Source organism: Emydura macquarii, unplaced genomic scaffold (assembly GCF_026122565.2).
Source record: "Emydura macquarii macquarii isolate MOO-44397 ecotype Brisbane River unplaced genomic scaffold, CSIRO-AGI_Emac_v2 contig_1045, whole genome shotgun sequence".
NCBI classification, from domain to species: domain Eukaryota; kingdom Metazoa; phylum Chordata; order Testudines; family Chelidae; genus Emydura; species Emydura macquarii.
Window position 1 is genome coordinate 4615220 of NW_027131182.1, and position 13348 is coordinate 4628567.

A 13348-nucleotide genomic window follows, 5' to 3' on the forward strand; every position below is an offset into this window, starting at 1 on the left:
TGGGGGATTGGGGTGACACAGCAATACACCAGTCCAGACTGCACTAGGGGAACATTAGACTGGCCCTGCTCTTTTATGCCATATTAGGAATCATGTGGTGATTGCTGTACATAACAGATAACATTGTCAATATATCTATTAGTTTTGTTTGTGGCTTATCCTATGAGTTGTAACACTGTCAAAAACAAGCAGATGTTACAAACTAATAAAGATGAGTTACGGTTTAAATAATAGACAATTATTTTGTAACAATTCAGTGCAAAAAAATAAACAGTTAAATTTTAAAGCAAATATATTTAAAACTTAATAAAACTAAATAAATTCAAAGAACAGAACTTATGAAGAGGAAAGAATATTAATGTCCATTTCAGTTACTCATACTCCAACTGTGGCTGTCACAGATCAGCATATGAAGCTGTGATTGTCTTTACTGTCCCCTGGGGTGGAGTGGTAGGGGTAGTGCAGCAACCCCTGATGCCATGTGGAATGGGGGCATAGGGAGGTTCAAATATTGAGTTCTTAGTGGACTGCAGAGGGAGGCAAAGCCCAGGTTTGTTGACCCTGCTGGTCCACCAGAGTCTGCAGTATCTGTGTTTGCTGCCTGAAAAAAACCCATTATATCCTGGTGCATCTCCCACTCCTTTTCATGTACCTTTCTCCTCTCCACCATTTTCCTTCTCTAGGCCGTCGCCAGTGTTCACCCTCCAGGCCCTGTGCCCACAACCCAATGCAGCACAGGCTTGCAGGATCTCATTCAATATGTCACCCTGAGTACTCTTCTTTTTCCTTCTCTGGTTCAGGCATTTTGCAGGTGTGGAGGGGCAAACCCTGACAGTCACAACGGCAGCAGCTGCAGATAATTCTCAGAGGTGCCCTTGTCAGTCTGTTCTCTATGGAAAGTGAAACTTAAGATGCAGAACTAACTCTCCTTGTTCCACCAAAGTTTTAAGCACTACACTCCTCACCTCTGCTTGGGATTGCTTGTGCACGGCACCTGTCATGGCACCACCCATGGTGAATATGGCCTGCCAGGGGATAGGGACACGACAGAATTGCTTGGTTGCATCAATCTTGTAGTATATGGCAACAGCACTGAATACTGGCACTATTTTCCATAGGCACTGCTGATTTTAGCTGATATCTCACTCCTAAGGATAACAAAGAAAGAGACAGCACAGCTGCTGCTGGCATCTTGAAGCCGCCCAGGCCTGTACACTCTAGCCTATGTACTGCAATGGTGCCTGCTGAAGTTATCACTGACCGATGTGGGAAAGTGTCATATCATGGAGGAAGAAATAAGGCAGCCATCTCTACAAACTTTTGACAGAAGATTTCAGAGAACCTCCATGAAAGTTTCACTGAGATCCCTCAGGAGAATTCAAGGGATATACCTGCATCAACAAACAAATGGCTCCACATGGCCCCTCTCCCTAAATCTAAAGGGGAATGAAAAACAGACAACAGTGCTACTCTTCTAGCATGAACAAATTAATGAAAAGTCAAAAGGAATGTCCTGCTATTTTGAGGGGCCCACTGCTGTAATGGAAAATTTATCTACATACCTAACTGAGGTTTCTTCCCCTGTATCGGGCTTGATGGTACTCAACTGGCAGGACTGTTTTTGGCTCCAGCCAGGTCCTGACTCACGGTGCAGCTGGATCTCCCAGTCGCCTGTCCTCCTCCTCCTCCTCTTCCTCATCCACCTACTCCTCCTCGGTGATCACAGCAGGGGCCTGTGTCTCGGTCTCCTCAGAGGTATCCATGGTGGTGTATGGGGGTCTCTGCCAAGTATGGCATGCAGCTGATTATAAAAGTGGCAGGCCTACAGCTCAACACTGGATCAACTGTTGGCCTCCCTGTCGCAGCTCCTTAGCTTTCACATAACAGTGTTGCTGATCTGTCATATCCCTTCTCCTCTATCCATCGAGCAATCTGCTCATAGAGGTACACATTTCTAAGGCTGGATTGGAGCTGTACCTGCACAGCTTCTTCTCCCCACAGGTCCAGGAGATCCAATATTTCTGGTCTACTCCAGGCAGGAGCGCATCTGGATCGTGTAGTGGGCATGGTCAGTTGTGAAGTTGCACTCAAGAACGGAGAATATCTAGATGTGATCACCAAGTCAGGCAAACAGAAAAAGGAATTTTAAAAATTCAAATGCCTTTAAAGGGGAGGGGAGGTTTCCAATCTGCATGACCCCTGGGCAATGCAGTTCACTCACAATGGTGATCAGAGCAGTCAGCACAGGGCATTGTGGGAGGACTGTTAAGGTCAACACAGATAGCACAGTGTTTACACATATGCGTTGCATCAACCTTGGCTCAACACCGCTCAGGGAAGTGGTGTTACTATATCAGTATAATGGGGCACATTCACTGGTGGGAGACAAATTTTAGTGTAGACACATGCATGACTAGGGCGACGCAAGGCAGCTTCAGTGAACATAACTTTGTAGTGTAGCCCAGACCTGACGCAGCACTCCTCCGTCAAACTCACCAGCAAGTATGCAGTTTCACTACAACCACACATATATGGGATATGTAGACATACACTCCAATATTACAGAAGTCACAACAACTAAATGACCCTACTACAGAAAACCTACATTATCTAATGTAACAAATACACATTTTATATGCCTGTCACAAGAGACATAGATACTTCTCATTTTTTAACCATAAAGCACACCACACATATACTGTTAACTCAAGTTCACCAATACAGCCAATGAGACAAAATTTAACAATTACACCTCATGGTCGTAGTTAAGGCTGCCTGTTTTCAGATGAATTTGATGGAGTTGGTGTGCTAGCTCTTGTGTACAGTGGATGTCCCAGCCTGTGAGTATATTTGCAATATGGCATGTATGAATTCAACCATTTGTTTAACTGATTTTGAGGTTTGAGGATGATGAAAAACTCGCTTCAGCAGAAAACACAACATTAAACTCATTACTTTTATAGGCATCCCCCAAAGTTATGCTACATAAATCACTTGCGCTTAACACATCTTAAGAGTGCTATATTACTTTACACCAAGATTTGTATTTAGCTGTACTGTATTGATATCACTTGTTATTAACAATTTTTCCTAACCTAAACTGGGTTAGCTAGTAATTTTATGATTCTTACAGGAAGAGCCTGTTAACTACAATTGAAAAGTCAGCAAATCTTTTCTTCAAGGAAGACTCTCTCCTTTCACAAGTTCACATAATATAACAGAGTATATGTTTGCAAACTGCTTTTCACAAAAGATACCTAATCCTTTATATTCAAAAGCTGCACTTTAAATAACAGCCTTTTGTAAACGTCTAATTCCCAAAACTCTATGCTCACCCAACATTCATATACTACCAGTGGAGTGCACTTTACATATGCAACATATCCACTGTGTGCCCCAGGACCAGCTGTGTCTAGAGAAGGATACTATCCAGCCCCTGAACATGTATAAAGGACACCATTTTGTACTACAAAATGGCACCCTCCGCACACCATGACCTCACAAGCACCATACATTGCACACCTTGCATGCAATGTAGAATTGCATGCCTTACTAAAAATGTCACAGCACACCACTGTATACTACATCTGATTTCAAGGTTTATGCATATGCAAAATGTTTACTATGAACTGGAAAACAATTAACACCATTACATCTGCAAGACACACACTTAAGTTGCCATACTATGTTAATTTAGTTCAGGACAGATATTTAGTGCAATTAACAGGCAAACATCTACATCTCATTTCTTGCCCACTTCTTATTTTACCTCAACAGCAGATGCTGCCTTTCTCTCACTTCCCCAATCATATCTGATTAAGTCCCTCAATGTGGAAACTTCCTCTGCCATGTTTAAATTTAGATTGTACCCTGTTTGGGGAAGAAATTGTGTTCTGACTTTTTGGAAAAGCTAGAATACCACCACTTAGCTGATCATTCCAGTAATGTAATGATTTCTCTATCACCAGCTTATCCTCCTTACTATTTAATCACAAGATTGTTTGATTTGAGTTAGTCCTCCAGTACGGAACACTTCTCAAGCAAGTCTAGCTTGTCTGATGCAGAGTAAAATTTGAGTTGGTCCTACCCCATATTTATACTACATCTGTCACCCTGAATACCTTCTAAAGATTTTATAAAGTAAACTAGTAGCACTTGGTCCTCTCCTCTTTCCACTAGTACATATTAAAGGATTCAGGTTTCAGAGCAATTTTGGGGAGTGAGGGTTAGTTTTATTTGGATAAGGTCATTGAAAGAGATAGGTTTTACATGTAGTCAGGATCCATGGTAACTTTCAGCTGTTGTGGGCAGAGTACTAAGAAAGCTCTGCCTTCTGCTTACACAAGCTACATCTAACATGCTGAAAGTAGGTCTTGATTTCAGAGTAAGAGGTTGCCTTTTCGTGCCAGTTCTTGAAAGCCTTAAAGGCCCAAGACTTTGAATTTTCTCCTCTATTTGATGGGAGTCAGTGCAGCATCCAGACCACCAAGGCAATATATTTGCCACAGTCTGTATTGCTGCTACGTTCTGAACAAACTGAAGAAATAAAATATCATATCAAAGTGAGCACAAACAAACTACTTCCTGACTGCGTTTGAAATTTCCACAAAAAGGAAAATATAAGTCAGTTCATCATGCTGATGGAAGAGTGTTAGAAAACATCCACAGTGGTTTGCACCGGGCAAAATAAGAGTGGGAAAATATTTTGTTACTCTCAGAAGGCAAAAGATTTTTTTTCTGGGTACAAAAGAACTCTTCATCAAACACAACAGGAACAATCAGAGCCTGAAATAATATAAGTGAAAACAATAAATTAAAGTGATTTTAAAGAGTTGCTAAATCAGCAATCTTACCATAGAATAAAGAGAAAGTTAGAGCTAGTTGATCCAAATTTCCAGAGACAATCAATATACTACTTAACTTATCTTTCATACTAAAATATTCACAGCTGGGGCTCAGGATTAAAAAAATTGACAGACATTTTCCATTCAAAACTAACAGGCATAGAAACAGTATTTGCATATGGCATTTGAAGAGACCACATCGCAGTCAGTGGGCCTAAAAATTTTGGACTCCAACACCGATTTCATTTGACAGGTCTTATTTCCCAGATACTACCCACTTCAAAATTAAAAACTAGAAGAACACCAATTGTTACCGACACCAGTGGAGGAGTGAGGAGAGGATAACTTAAAATATATTTTAATTAGAAAAGAAATATAGCACTGGCAAAATGTGTTAATTAACAGCTCTGAAAAGTGATTTACTCCATCTGATACACAACTAGCATAACAGACAGTGATAATGCAAACTTCCCCTGTAATGACCTGCCGATGTAGCTCAATCCGAATCCGTGCTTCAGTTTCCAATGCCCATTCAATTCAAGAGTCTGCCAACAAAAGGATGTCCATTGTTATGGAATTTTTGTAATGAGCTACCCATCAACTAGAAACTGGACAGACCACCATCATTTTTTCTGGATTACTGAACAGTGTTCATATGAATATTTACAGAGGGAGAATACATGATAGGTGGTATAGTAAATAAGTTTAACTGATAAGTATCTGGGATGACCGCCTTACTCATAAGTTGCAAAGTCAGTCAGAGCCAGGAGAATAACCAATTTTTGGTTCACTGGTAGTTCCAAAATATATAAAATCAGGGAAAAAAACATTTTGGGGTCAAACAAAACATTTAGTTTGGCCCCCAAAATGAAATGTTTCATTTTGATTTTGAGTCTTTTTTACTTTTAAAAAGATATAGGGAAATCTGTAAACAAAAAAAAATTAATAAAAAAATTTAGTTTAGAAAACATCAAAATGAAACTTTTAAAAATTTCAGATATGTATTTTAGGGGTTTTTCCAGGTTTTTTTCCAACTAAAACAATTTAGCAAAATTGACACAAATTCACAAAATAATTTGGTACCACCAAATCTGCATCTTCCACGGAAAAAAGTTTGTCAAAAAATTTCACCCATCACTGATCACAACAGTTATGAAGATCTCCCATGAGCACCAAGATGCCACCTGTTTGGTATATCGCACGTACTTTACAGAACAGCTATTTTACAAAAGGTTTAAGAGTTTTAAAATGTTACTGAGATGCAGTGGTGTCTAGTGGTTAGAGCACTGGACTGGTCCTCAGAAGACCTGGGTTCTATTTCCAGCTCTGCCACTGGCCTGCTGGGTGACCGTAGGCAAGTCATTTCACCTCAGTTTCTCCTTCTGTAAAGTGGTGATAACACTGAACTCCTTTGCAATGAGTTTTGAGATTTACTGATGAAAAGCACTACATAAGAGCTAGCTATTATTACTATTGGTCTCTCTGCCTGTAAAGGCCGGGTTACTATGGGTACAAATATCACAGAATTTTAAAAAAATTAAAATTTAGAATTCTAAGATCTATAACATTATCTATAAAAGCTTTGCTGCACTGTCCAGAACACCCTAAATTTCACATTCAATCACTCAGGAACTCCTAGCGCCAGAAGCAAAAGTCTCTGGAAAGCAGGGAATCTCTCCTTTCAAACAATATGAAGCTCCTTTTCCAGTTGCAAGATATCACACCTTAAAACTACCTCCGTTTTATCCTATCCTGGATCTCAGATGCTTTTAATTCTGTAGGGAAATTCCACATTGGAGGAGACAAACATTTTTATGGCACGTTATGTTTTTAAATGGTGGTTATTATCAGCTGCTATGGGTTTGGAATATAAAACAATGTTAGGGAGATAAGAGTGATCAGAATGCAGGCGAGGAAATCCAAAATAAATAGCAAGTCTAAATTCTGACATGGCTATCCAACCCCATGTGATATGTATACACTACAGGGACAATCTATTAATGTGTACATACCAGGGGACCTCTGGGTATTAACATGATCCAAATAAATATGCATTGTCACCAGATAGTGTGAAATTTACTGCAGAACTCTTTGTAAACAGGCTGGTCTATGTGGTCACCATTATTATTAGTATCATTTGTATTATCGTAGCACCTTGGAGCCCTAGTCACAGACCAGGACCTCATTGTGCGAAGTGCTGTACAAACACAGAATAAAAAAAGACAGTGCCCGCCCCTAGCAGCTAATAATATAAGACAACAGACCACAAATGGACAGACACAGATGGGATAGCATAAAGAAACAACGAGACAGTACTGATCAGCACTATAGGCAATGGTCTCAGCAAATCAGCAGCCTACTATTGCCAAGATTTTTGTAGACATCAAGGAAAAAGAGAATTTTAAGGAAGATAATGAGTCAGTTTTGTAAATGGTTACATGGAGCTTTTCCCAAACGTGAAGGGCAGCATGAGAGAAAGCATAGAAGTTCTTGTTAGAAAATTGAACAAGTGGGCAATATAGGCTGACCTTCGCAGTAGCCACTACACGTTGAGAGGATGTTTTCAGAGAACTATCCACAGTGACTGCCAGATCTCTTTCTTGAGCGGTAACCGCTAATCTAGATCCCATCGTTCTGTATGTACAGCTGAGATTATGTTTTCCAATGTGCATTACTTTGCATTTTTCAACAATTAATTTCATCTTCTACTTTGTTGCCCAGCCACCCAATTTGGTGAGATCCCTTTGTAACTATTCGCAGTCTGTTTTGGACTTAACTATCTTGAGGAACTTTGTATCATCTGCAAATTTTGCCACCTCACTGTTTACTGCTTTTTCCAGATCATTAATGAATATGTTGAGCAGCACTGGACCCAATACAGATCCTTGGGGGCACCACTATTTACCTCTCTTCATTCTGAAAACTGGCCATTTATTCTTACCCTTTGTTTCCTGTCTTTTAACCAGTTACTGACCCATGAGAGGACCGTCCCTCTTATCCTACAACTGCTTACTTTGCTCAAGAACCTTTCCTAAGGGATGTTGTCAAAGGCTTTCTGAAAATCTACGTACACTATATCCACTAGATCACCCTTGTCCACATGATTGTTGACCCCTCAAAGAATTCTAATAAATTGGTGAGACATGATTTCCCTTTACAAAAGCCATGTTGACTTCTCCCCAACGAATCGTGTTCATCTACATGTCTGATAATTCTGTTCTTTACTATAGTTTCAAGCAACTAATTTGTTTGGTATTGAAGTTCGGCTTACCAGCCTAAAATTGCCAGAATCGCTTCTGGAGCCTTTTTTAAAAATTGGTATCACATTAGCTATCCTCCAGTCATCTGGTACAGAAGCTGGTTTAAGTGATAGTTAGTAGTTTTGCTATTTCCTATCTAAGTTCCTTCAGAACTCTTGGATGAATACCATCTGGCGCTGGTGACTTATTATTGTTTATCAATTTGTTCCAAAACTTCTTCTGATGACACCTCAATCTGGGACAGTTCCTCAGATTTGTCACCTACAAAGAAAGGCTCAAGTATGGAAATCTCCCTCACATGCTCTGCAGTGAAGAACAATGCAAAGAATTCATTTAGCTTCTCCACAATTGCCTTATCTTCCTTGAGTGCTTCTTTAGCACCTCAATTGCCCAGTGGCCCCATTGATTATTTGGCAGGCTTCCTGCTTCTGATGTATTTAAAAAAATTTGTTTTGCTGTTAGTTTTTGAGTCTTTTGCTAGTTGCTCCTCAAATACTTTTTTGGCCTGCCCAATTATACTTTTACTTGCCAGAGTTTATGTTCCTTTCTATTTTCCTCAGTAGAATTTAACTTCCATTTTTTAAAGGATGCCTTTTTGCCTCTTACTGCTTCTTTTGCTTTATTGTTTAGTTATGGTGGCACTTTTTTGGTCCTCTTACTATGTTTTTTAATTTAGGATATACATTTAATTTGAGCCTCTATTATGGTGTTTTTTTTAAAAGTTTCCATGCAGCTTGCAGGCATTTCACTTTTGTGGCTGTACCTTTTAATTTCCATGTAACTAGCTTCCTCGTTTTTGTGTCTTTCTCCTTTCTCAAGTTAAATGCTACTGTGGTGGGCTTCTTTGGTATTTTTAACCCACTCCCCACAAGGATGTTAAATTGAATAATATCATGGTCACTATTGCCGAGCAGTTCAGCTATATTCACCTCTTGGACAAGATTCTGTCCAAATCAAGAATTGTCTCTCCCCTTGTGGGTTCCAGGACTAGTTGCTCCAAGAAGCAGTCATTTATAATATCTAGAAACTTTATTTATGCATCCCATCCTGAGGTGACAGGTATCCTGTGAATATAAGGATAGTTGAAATCCCCCTACTATTACTGAGTTTTCTATTTTTATAACCTCTCTAATCTCCCAGGGCATTTCACAATCACCATCACCATCCTGGTCATGCAGTCGATAGTGTAATCCTATTGCTATGTTTTTATTATTCCAGCATGGAATTTCTATCCATAGAGATTGAAAGATACAGTTTGTTTCATATACAATTTTTACTATATTTGACTCTATGCTTTCTTTGACATATAGTGCCACTTTCCCACCAGCACAATCCACTTCTCATTCCCATATATTTTGTACCCTGGTATTATCATGTCCCATTGGTTATTATCATTCCACCAAGTTTCTGTGATGCCATTATATCAATATTCTCATTTAATACTAGGTACTCAAGTTCACCCATCTTAGTATTTAGACTTCTAGCATTTGTATACAAGCTCTTTCAAAATTTGTCCCTTTTTGCTGTCTGCCATAATATGATGTAACTGAATGGGACTCTTTTATTTGAGTGTTTCTCTTCCGTTCCTACCTGTGCTTTATCAACTTCTATACTCTCTCCTTACTAATATATAGAGAATCCCTGTTAATAGATCCTCCCTTAAGGGAGGTCTCTGTTTGAACCATGTGCTCCTCTGCATCTCTCGGCTTTCCCACAGCCCTTAATTTAATAACTCTTCTACAACCTTATTAATTTTACATGTCAGCAACTTTTACATGCCAGCAAACTTGTATTTACATTTTCAAAACTCTTATTTATTGTGCTCCACCAATGTCTTTGACGCTGTACAAAACAGAGGAGCACACAGGGCTTAATTGGGAAGTGTCAGGAACTGAATAACGTGTAAATTTACACTACCATTACATTGCCTCTGAATTTGACTTATGATCCATACCCCAGAAAGATTTAACATTCTAAAATGATAAAGAATATAATTCAGACACACAAAGCACTAGCTGACTCAGAAACAACTAGAGCAATACTTTAAAAGAAAAAAGATAGGACAAATCTTTTTTTCTTGGGTGGATCTTTAATGATTTCATGGGAAAATAGTGTTTTAATAAGATTTTAAATGAAGCCTGATTCATCATGAGACAGGATAGTGGTTCCACGCAATGAAAGTAAAAGCATGAAAACTAATGTGGGAGGATACCAAGGGAGTTGTTAGAAGTTCTGTTTAGGAGTGAAAGGGGCATGGACATAGGAGGAGATGAAAACAGAGCATGTGTGTGTAGAACTTCAGAAGTGAGGACAAAACATTTGAATTTGATAAGGAAATACTGTAAGAAGGGATTTACATAGAGGCACCATGTCGTTCGAGTTGCATATGAAGAAGAATTTATAACATACAATAGGATACATAGGATCAGTGAGCAAGTTCCTACACAAAGTCAAGCTTCATAGGATGGAAAGCTGAAGGGTTAAAACAGAACGTCTGTCAAGGTCAGCTTGCTTAAAAATGATTGAAGATAAAACAAACCCTAATTTGTCCACGGTAGCCGATGTCTCTATGAAGTGGGCAGACATTAGAGCATGACTGGGAAGTTTGGGGATAGGGAGGAAGACATAGATGGAAACAAAAAGACTGGGAGGAAGAGCAGGAATCCAGTAAATATACAGTAAAGATTGTTTTACATGTAATAGACAAGACCACAAACCATACAGAAACTCACCTTTAAAACAGTTTACACTACAGCCTTCTGTGACTAATAAGAGGAAGGAAAGTGGATTGGTGGGTAGAACAGGGAAGTGGGTGTCCGGACCCTCAGGATAACATGTTTTTTATGAATATTAATGTATGCATAAATGTTCAATTATTTAAAAAAGAAGGGTCAAATTATACTGCAAAGAAAACAACTGCTTTATCAAAGATTCTGGGCACAATTCACACATTTTCAATGTCTGCATATCTCCATATTAGAAAACTGTAAACAGAATTTGAAATTAGAAAAGAAATATTGGCTAACAGATATAAAAATGTGTGTGACTATCTCTTTATATGTAAGTAGCACTATGTTTAGGACTATATACTGTGTTATAAAGACGTGCTCTTTTACTGCCTCCATGAGGAGATCCAGATACACTGTCCCAGTAGGACTGGGAAGTATTTCCTGGCAAACCTCTCATGGTCTGAACTTCAATACTCCTTAGAAAAGCAGTCACTAAATGGATTTCACAAAAGAATAAAATAAATAGTCTACACGCCAGTAGCAACAAACACACTTGCACAGAGTAATCATTTCTCTGGTCAGGGGGAAAAAAGTAATGTACGTTTATTTAACATAGTAGACATATTCTATTCTTTCCATTATGTAGCACCATTCATTCAAAACACTTTGCATACTATACACTAAACCTACTACTGAAATACAACCCCCATGGAGGGGAGGAGGGTGATGAAGGCAACAAGCCAGAACTCAGCACAAAAAGTAAGACAGACAAAAAATTGTTATCAAGGACATTAGGAGAAACCCCTACTGTTAGGAAGATGACATAGGACCTTTAATATCTTCTCAGCCCATAGAACCTCTGTTTTTAAGCAGAAGACCCAACCACAAGAAGTTACATGGTACTCAGTTTATATACCTTAACAGTGAATAAAGTTACTAGCTATCAATCTTCTTGGATCTGGACGTGTTGGAGCAGAAGGCCTGGTTCACGCTTCGAACACAGGTTGACATAGCTCCACACTCCTGAGTGCAATAGCTATGCAAAGCTAACCCCCGGCGTAGATGCAGCAGTCGAGGGAAGAATGCTTCTGTCAACCTAGTCACCATTGCTCAGGGAGGTGGATTACTTACAGTGATGAAAAACCCCTTTAATAGCTGTATTTTATATCTACACAGTATGGTTTATAGTGCCCACAGTGTAGGCGCATATGAAATGTTGCAAAATTGGTATTAGCCACCATCCCTCCAGCTCCATCAAGCAAGTACAACAAACAGATTATATAAATTTGTTACTTCCTACTCAACAAAATATGTAATTCTAGATTAAAACAATCAGAGGTGTTAAAGGGTCAGTCAGTTTATGGTCAACATTTTACATATCTTGTAATGTGTAATTTGGCAGATGTGCAGACATAATTATTTTTAATTAATTTTCTTCAATAGACTTATAGTCCAGAGGAAAATTAAAATAAAATGCATGTGATAACTTTCCCACCATGTGCAATGCTGCAATTAGGATTTATCTGCAGCCTCTACACAAACAAAAGTACTTCAAACTATAACAGAAATTCAGAAAAGGAGGCCTGACAAGAATAAATCATACCATATCTTGAGAGAAGCTTTCCCTGGTTTATTACATTTAGTATGTTTAATATAATTTTTTCCGTAGAATAGCGATTTAAGAGAAAACAGTAACTGCCATAACTCTTACATCTTCAGAGTGGTTTTCCAATATTCAATACTTAAACATAAAGCCAAGGACATAGAAATTATGACAGATTATTATTATTTAAGTGCTTGTATTATTATTTTATTATTTAAGCGACCAGTTTTATAGAAATATTTGAGATAGATAATGAATGGAATACTTGAAAGAGGCAGAGACTCTGCATGATTTCTAATTTTGCTAAGTTCCAGCTCCACCTGCCAGATCTCTCCTCCAACCTATTAAAACCCGCAAAAAAGTCCTCCACTCTTATGCTGGGCCCTGCTCACTCTTCCCTGCCACTTAATGGTTAAATTCCCACAAGCACATGTGCAGGTATTATCGCTGCAAAAGGAAATGATCTCCAGGTATAAAAAGATTATTACCAGACTACAGATTTGGGTAGCTGTTTAGAGAAAAAATAAGACTTACTTGCAACCCCTGATGCAATTCCATAAAGCAATCCTCCTCCATCTGTCTGATTCTGAAAGACATGGGAACCTGGGGGAGGGCTTCTCTCTTGTCTAATGAAGTTATATAATAATGTTTTCACAAGTCTGCTGGTGTATGGGAGGCTGAAAAGAAAAAAATCCAATATTTATCAAAGTACATGAAGTAGCTACAATGGTAACTGCATTAGAATTTAAAAAGAGAGATTAATATAAACATATTTGCACAAGAGAGCTGATAACCATGTGAAAAAAAACTTCAGAAATGGAATACTTAGCACCTCTACAGTTCATTCCATCCAAGCAATTTAAAGATCTTTGCAGACATTATTGAATTAAGCCACTTCACCTCTGTGATTTA

General features: G+C 38.7%; 1 protein-coding gene across 3 annotated transcripts in view; it reads right to left on the reverse strand.

The window, feature by feature from the left end:
- The window catches only part of DYM (dymeclin), a 382124-nt gene that overhangs the window by 270403 nt on the left and 98373 nt on the right, over positions 1-13348 (reverse strand). For all 3 annotated transcript variants that reach the window (XM_067545393.1, XM_067545392.1, XM_067545394.1), the window contains exon 9: positions 12971-13113. In XM_067545393.1, coding sequence (XP_067401494.1) covers positions 12971-13113 — 143 coding nt within the window. The remainder of the gene's footprint in view (positions 1-12970; positions 13114-13348) is intronic.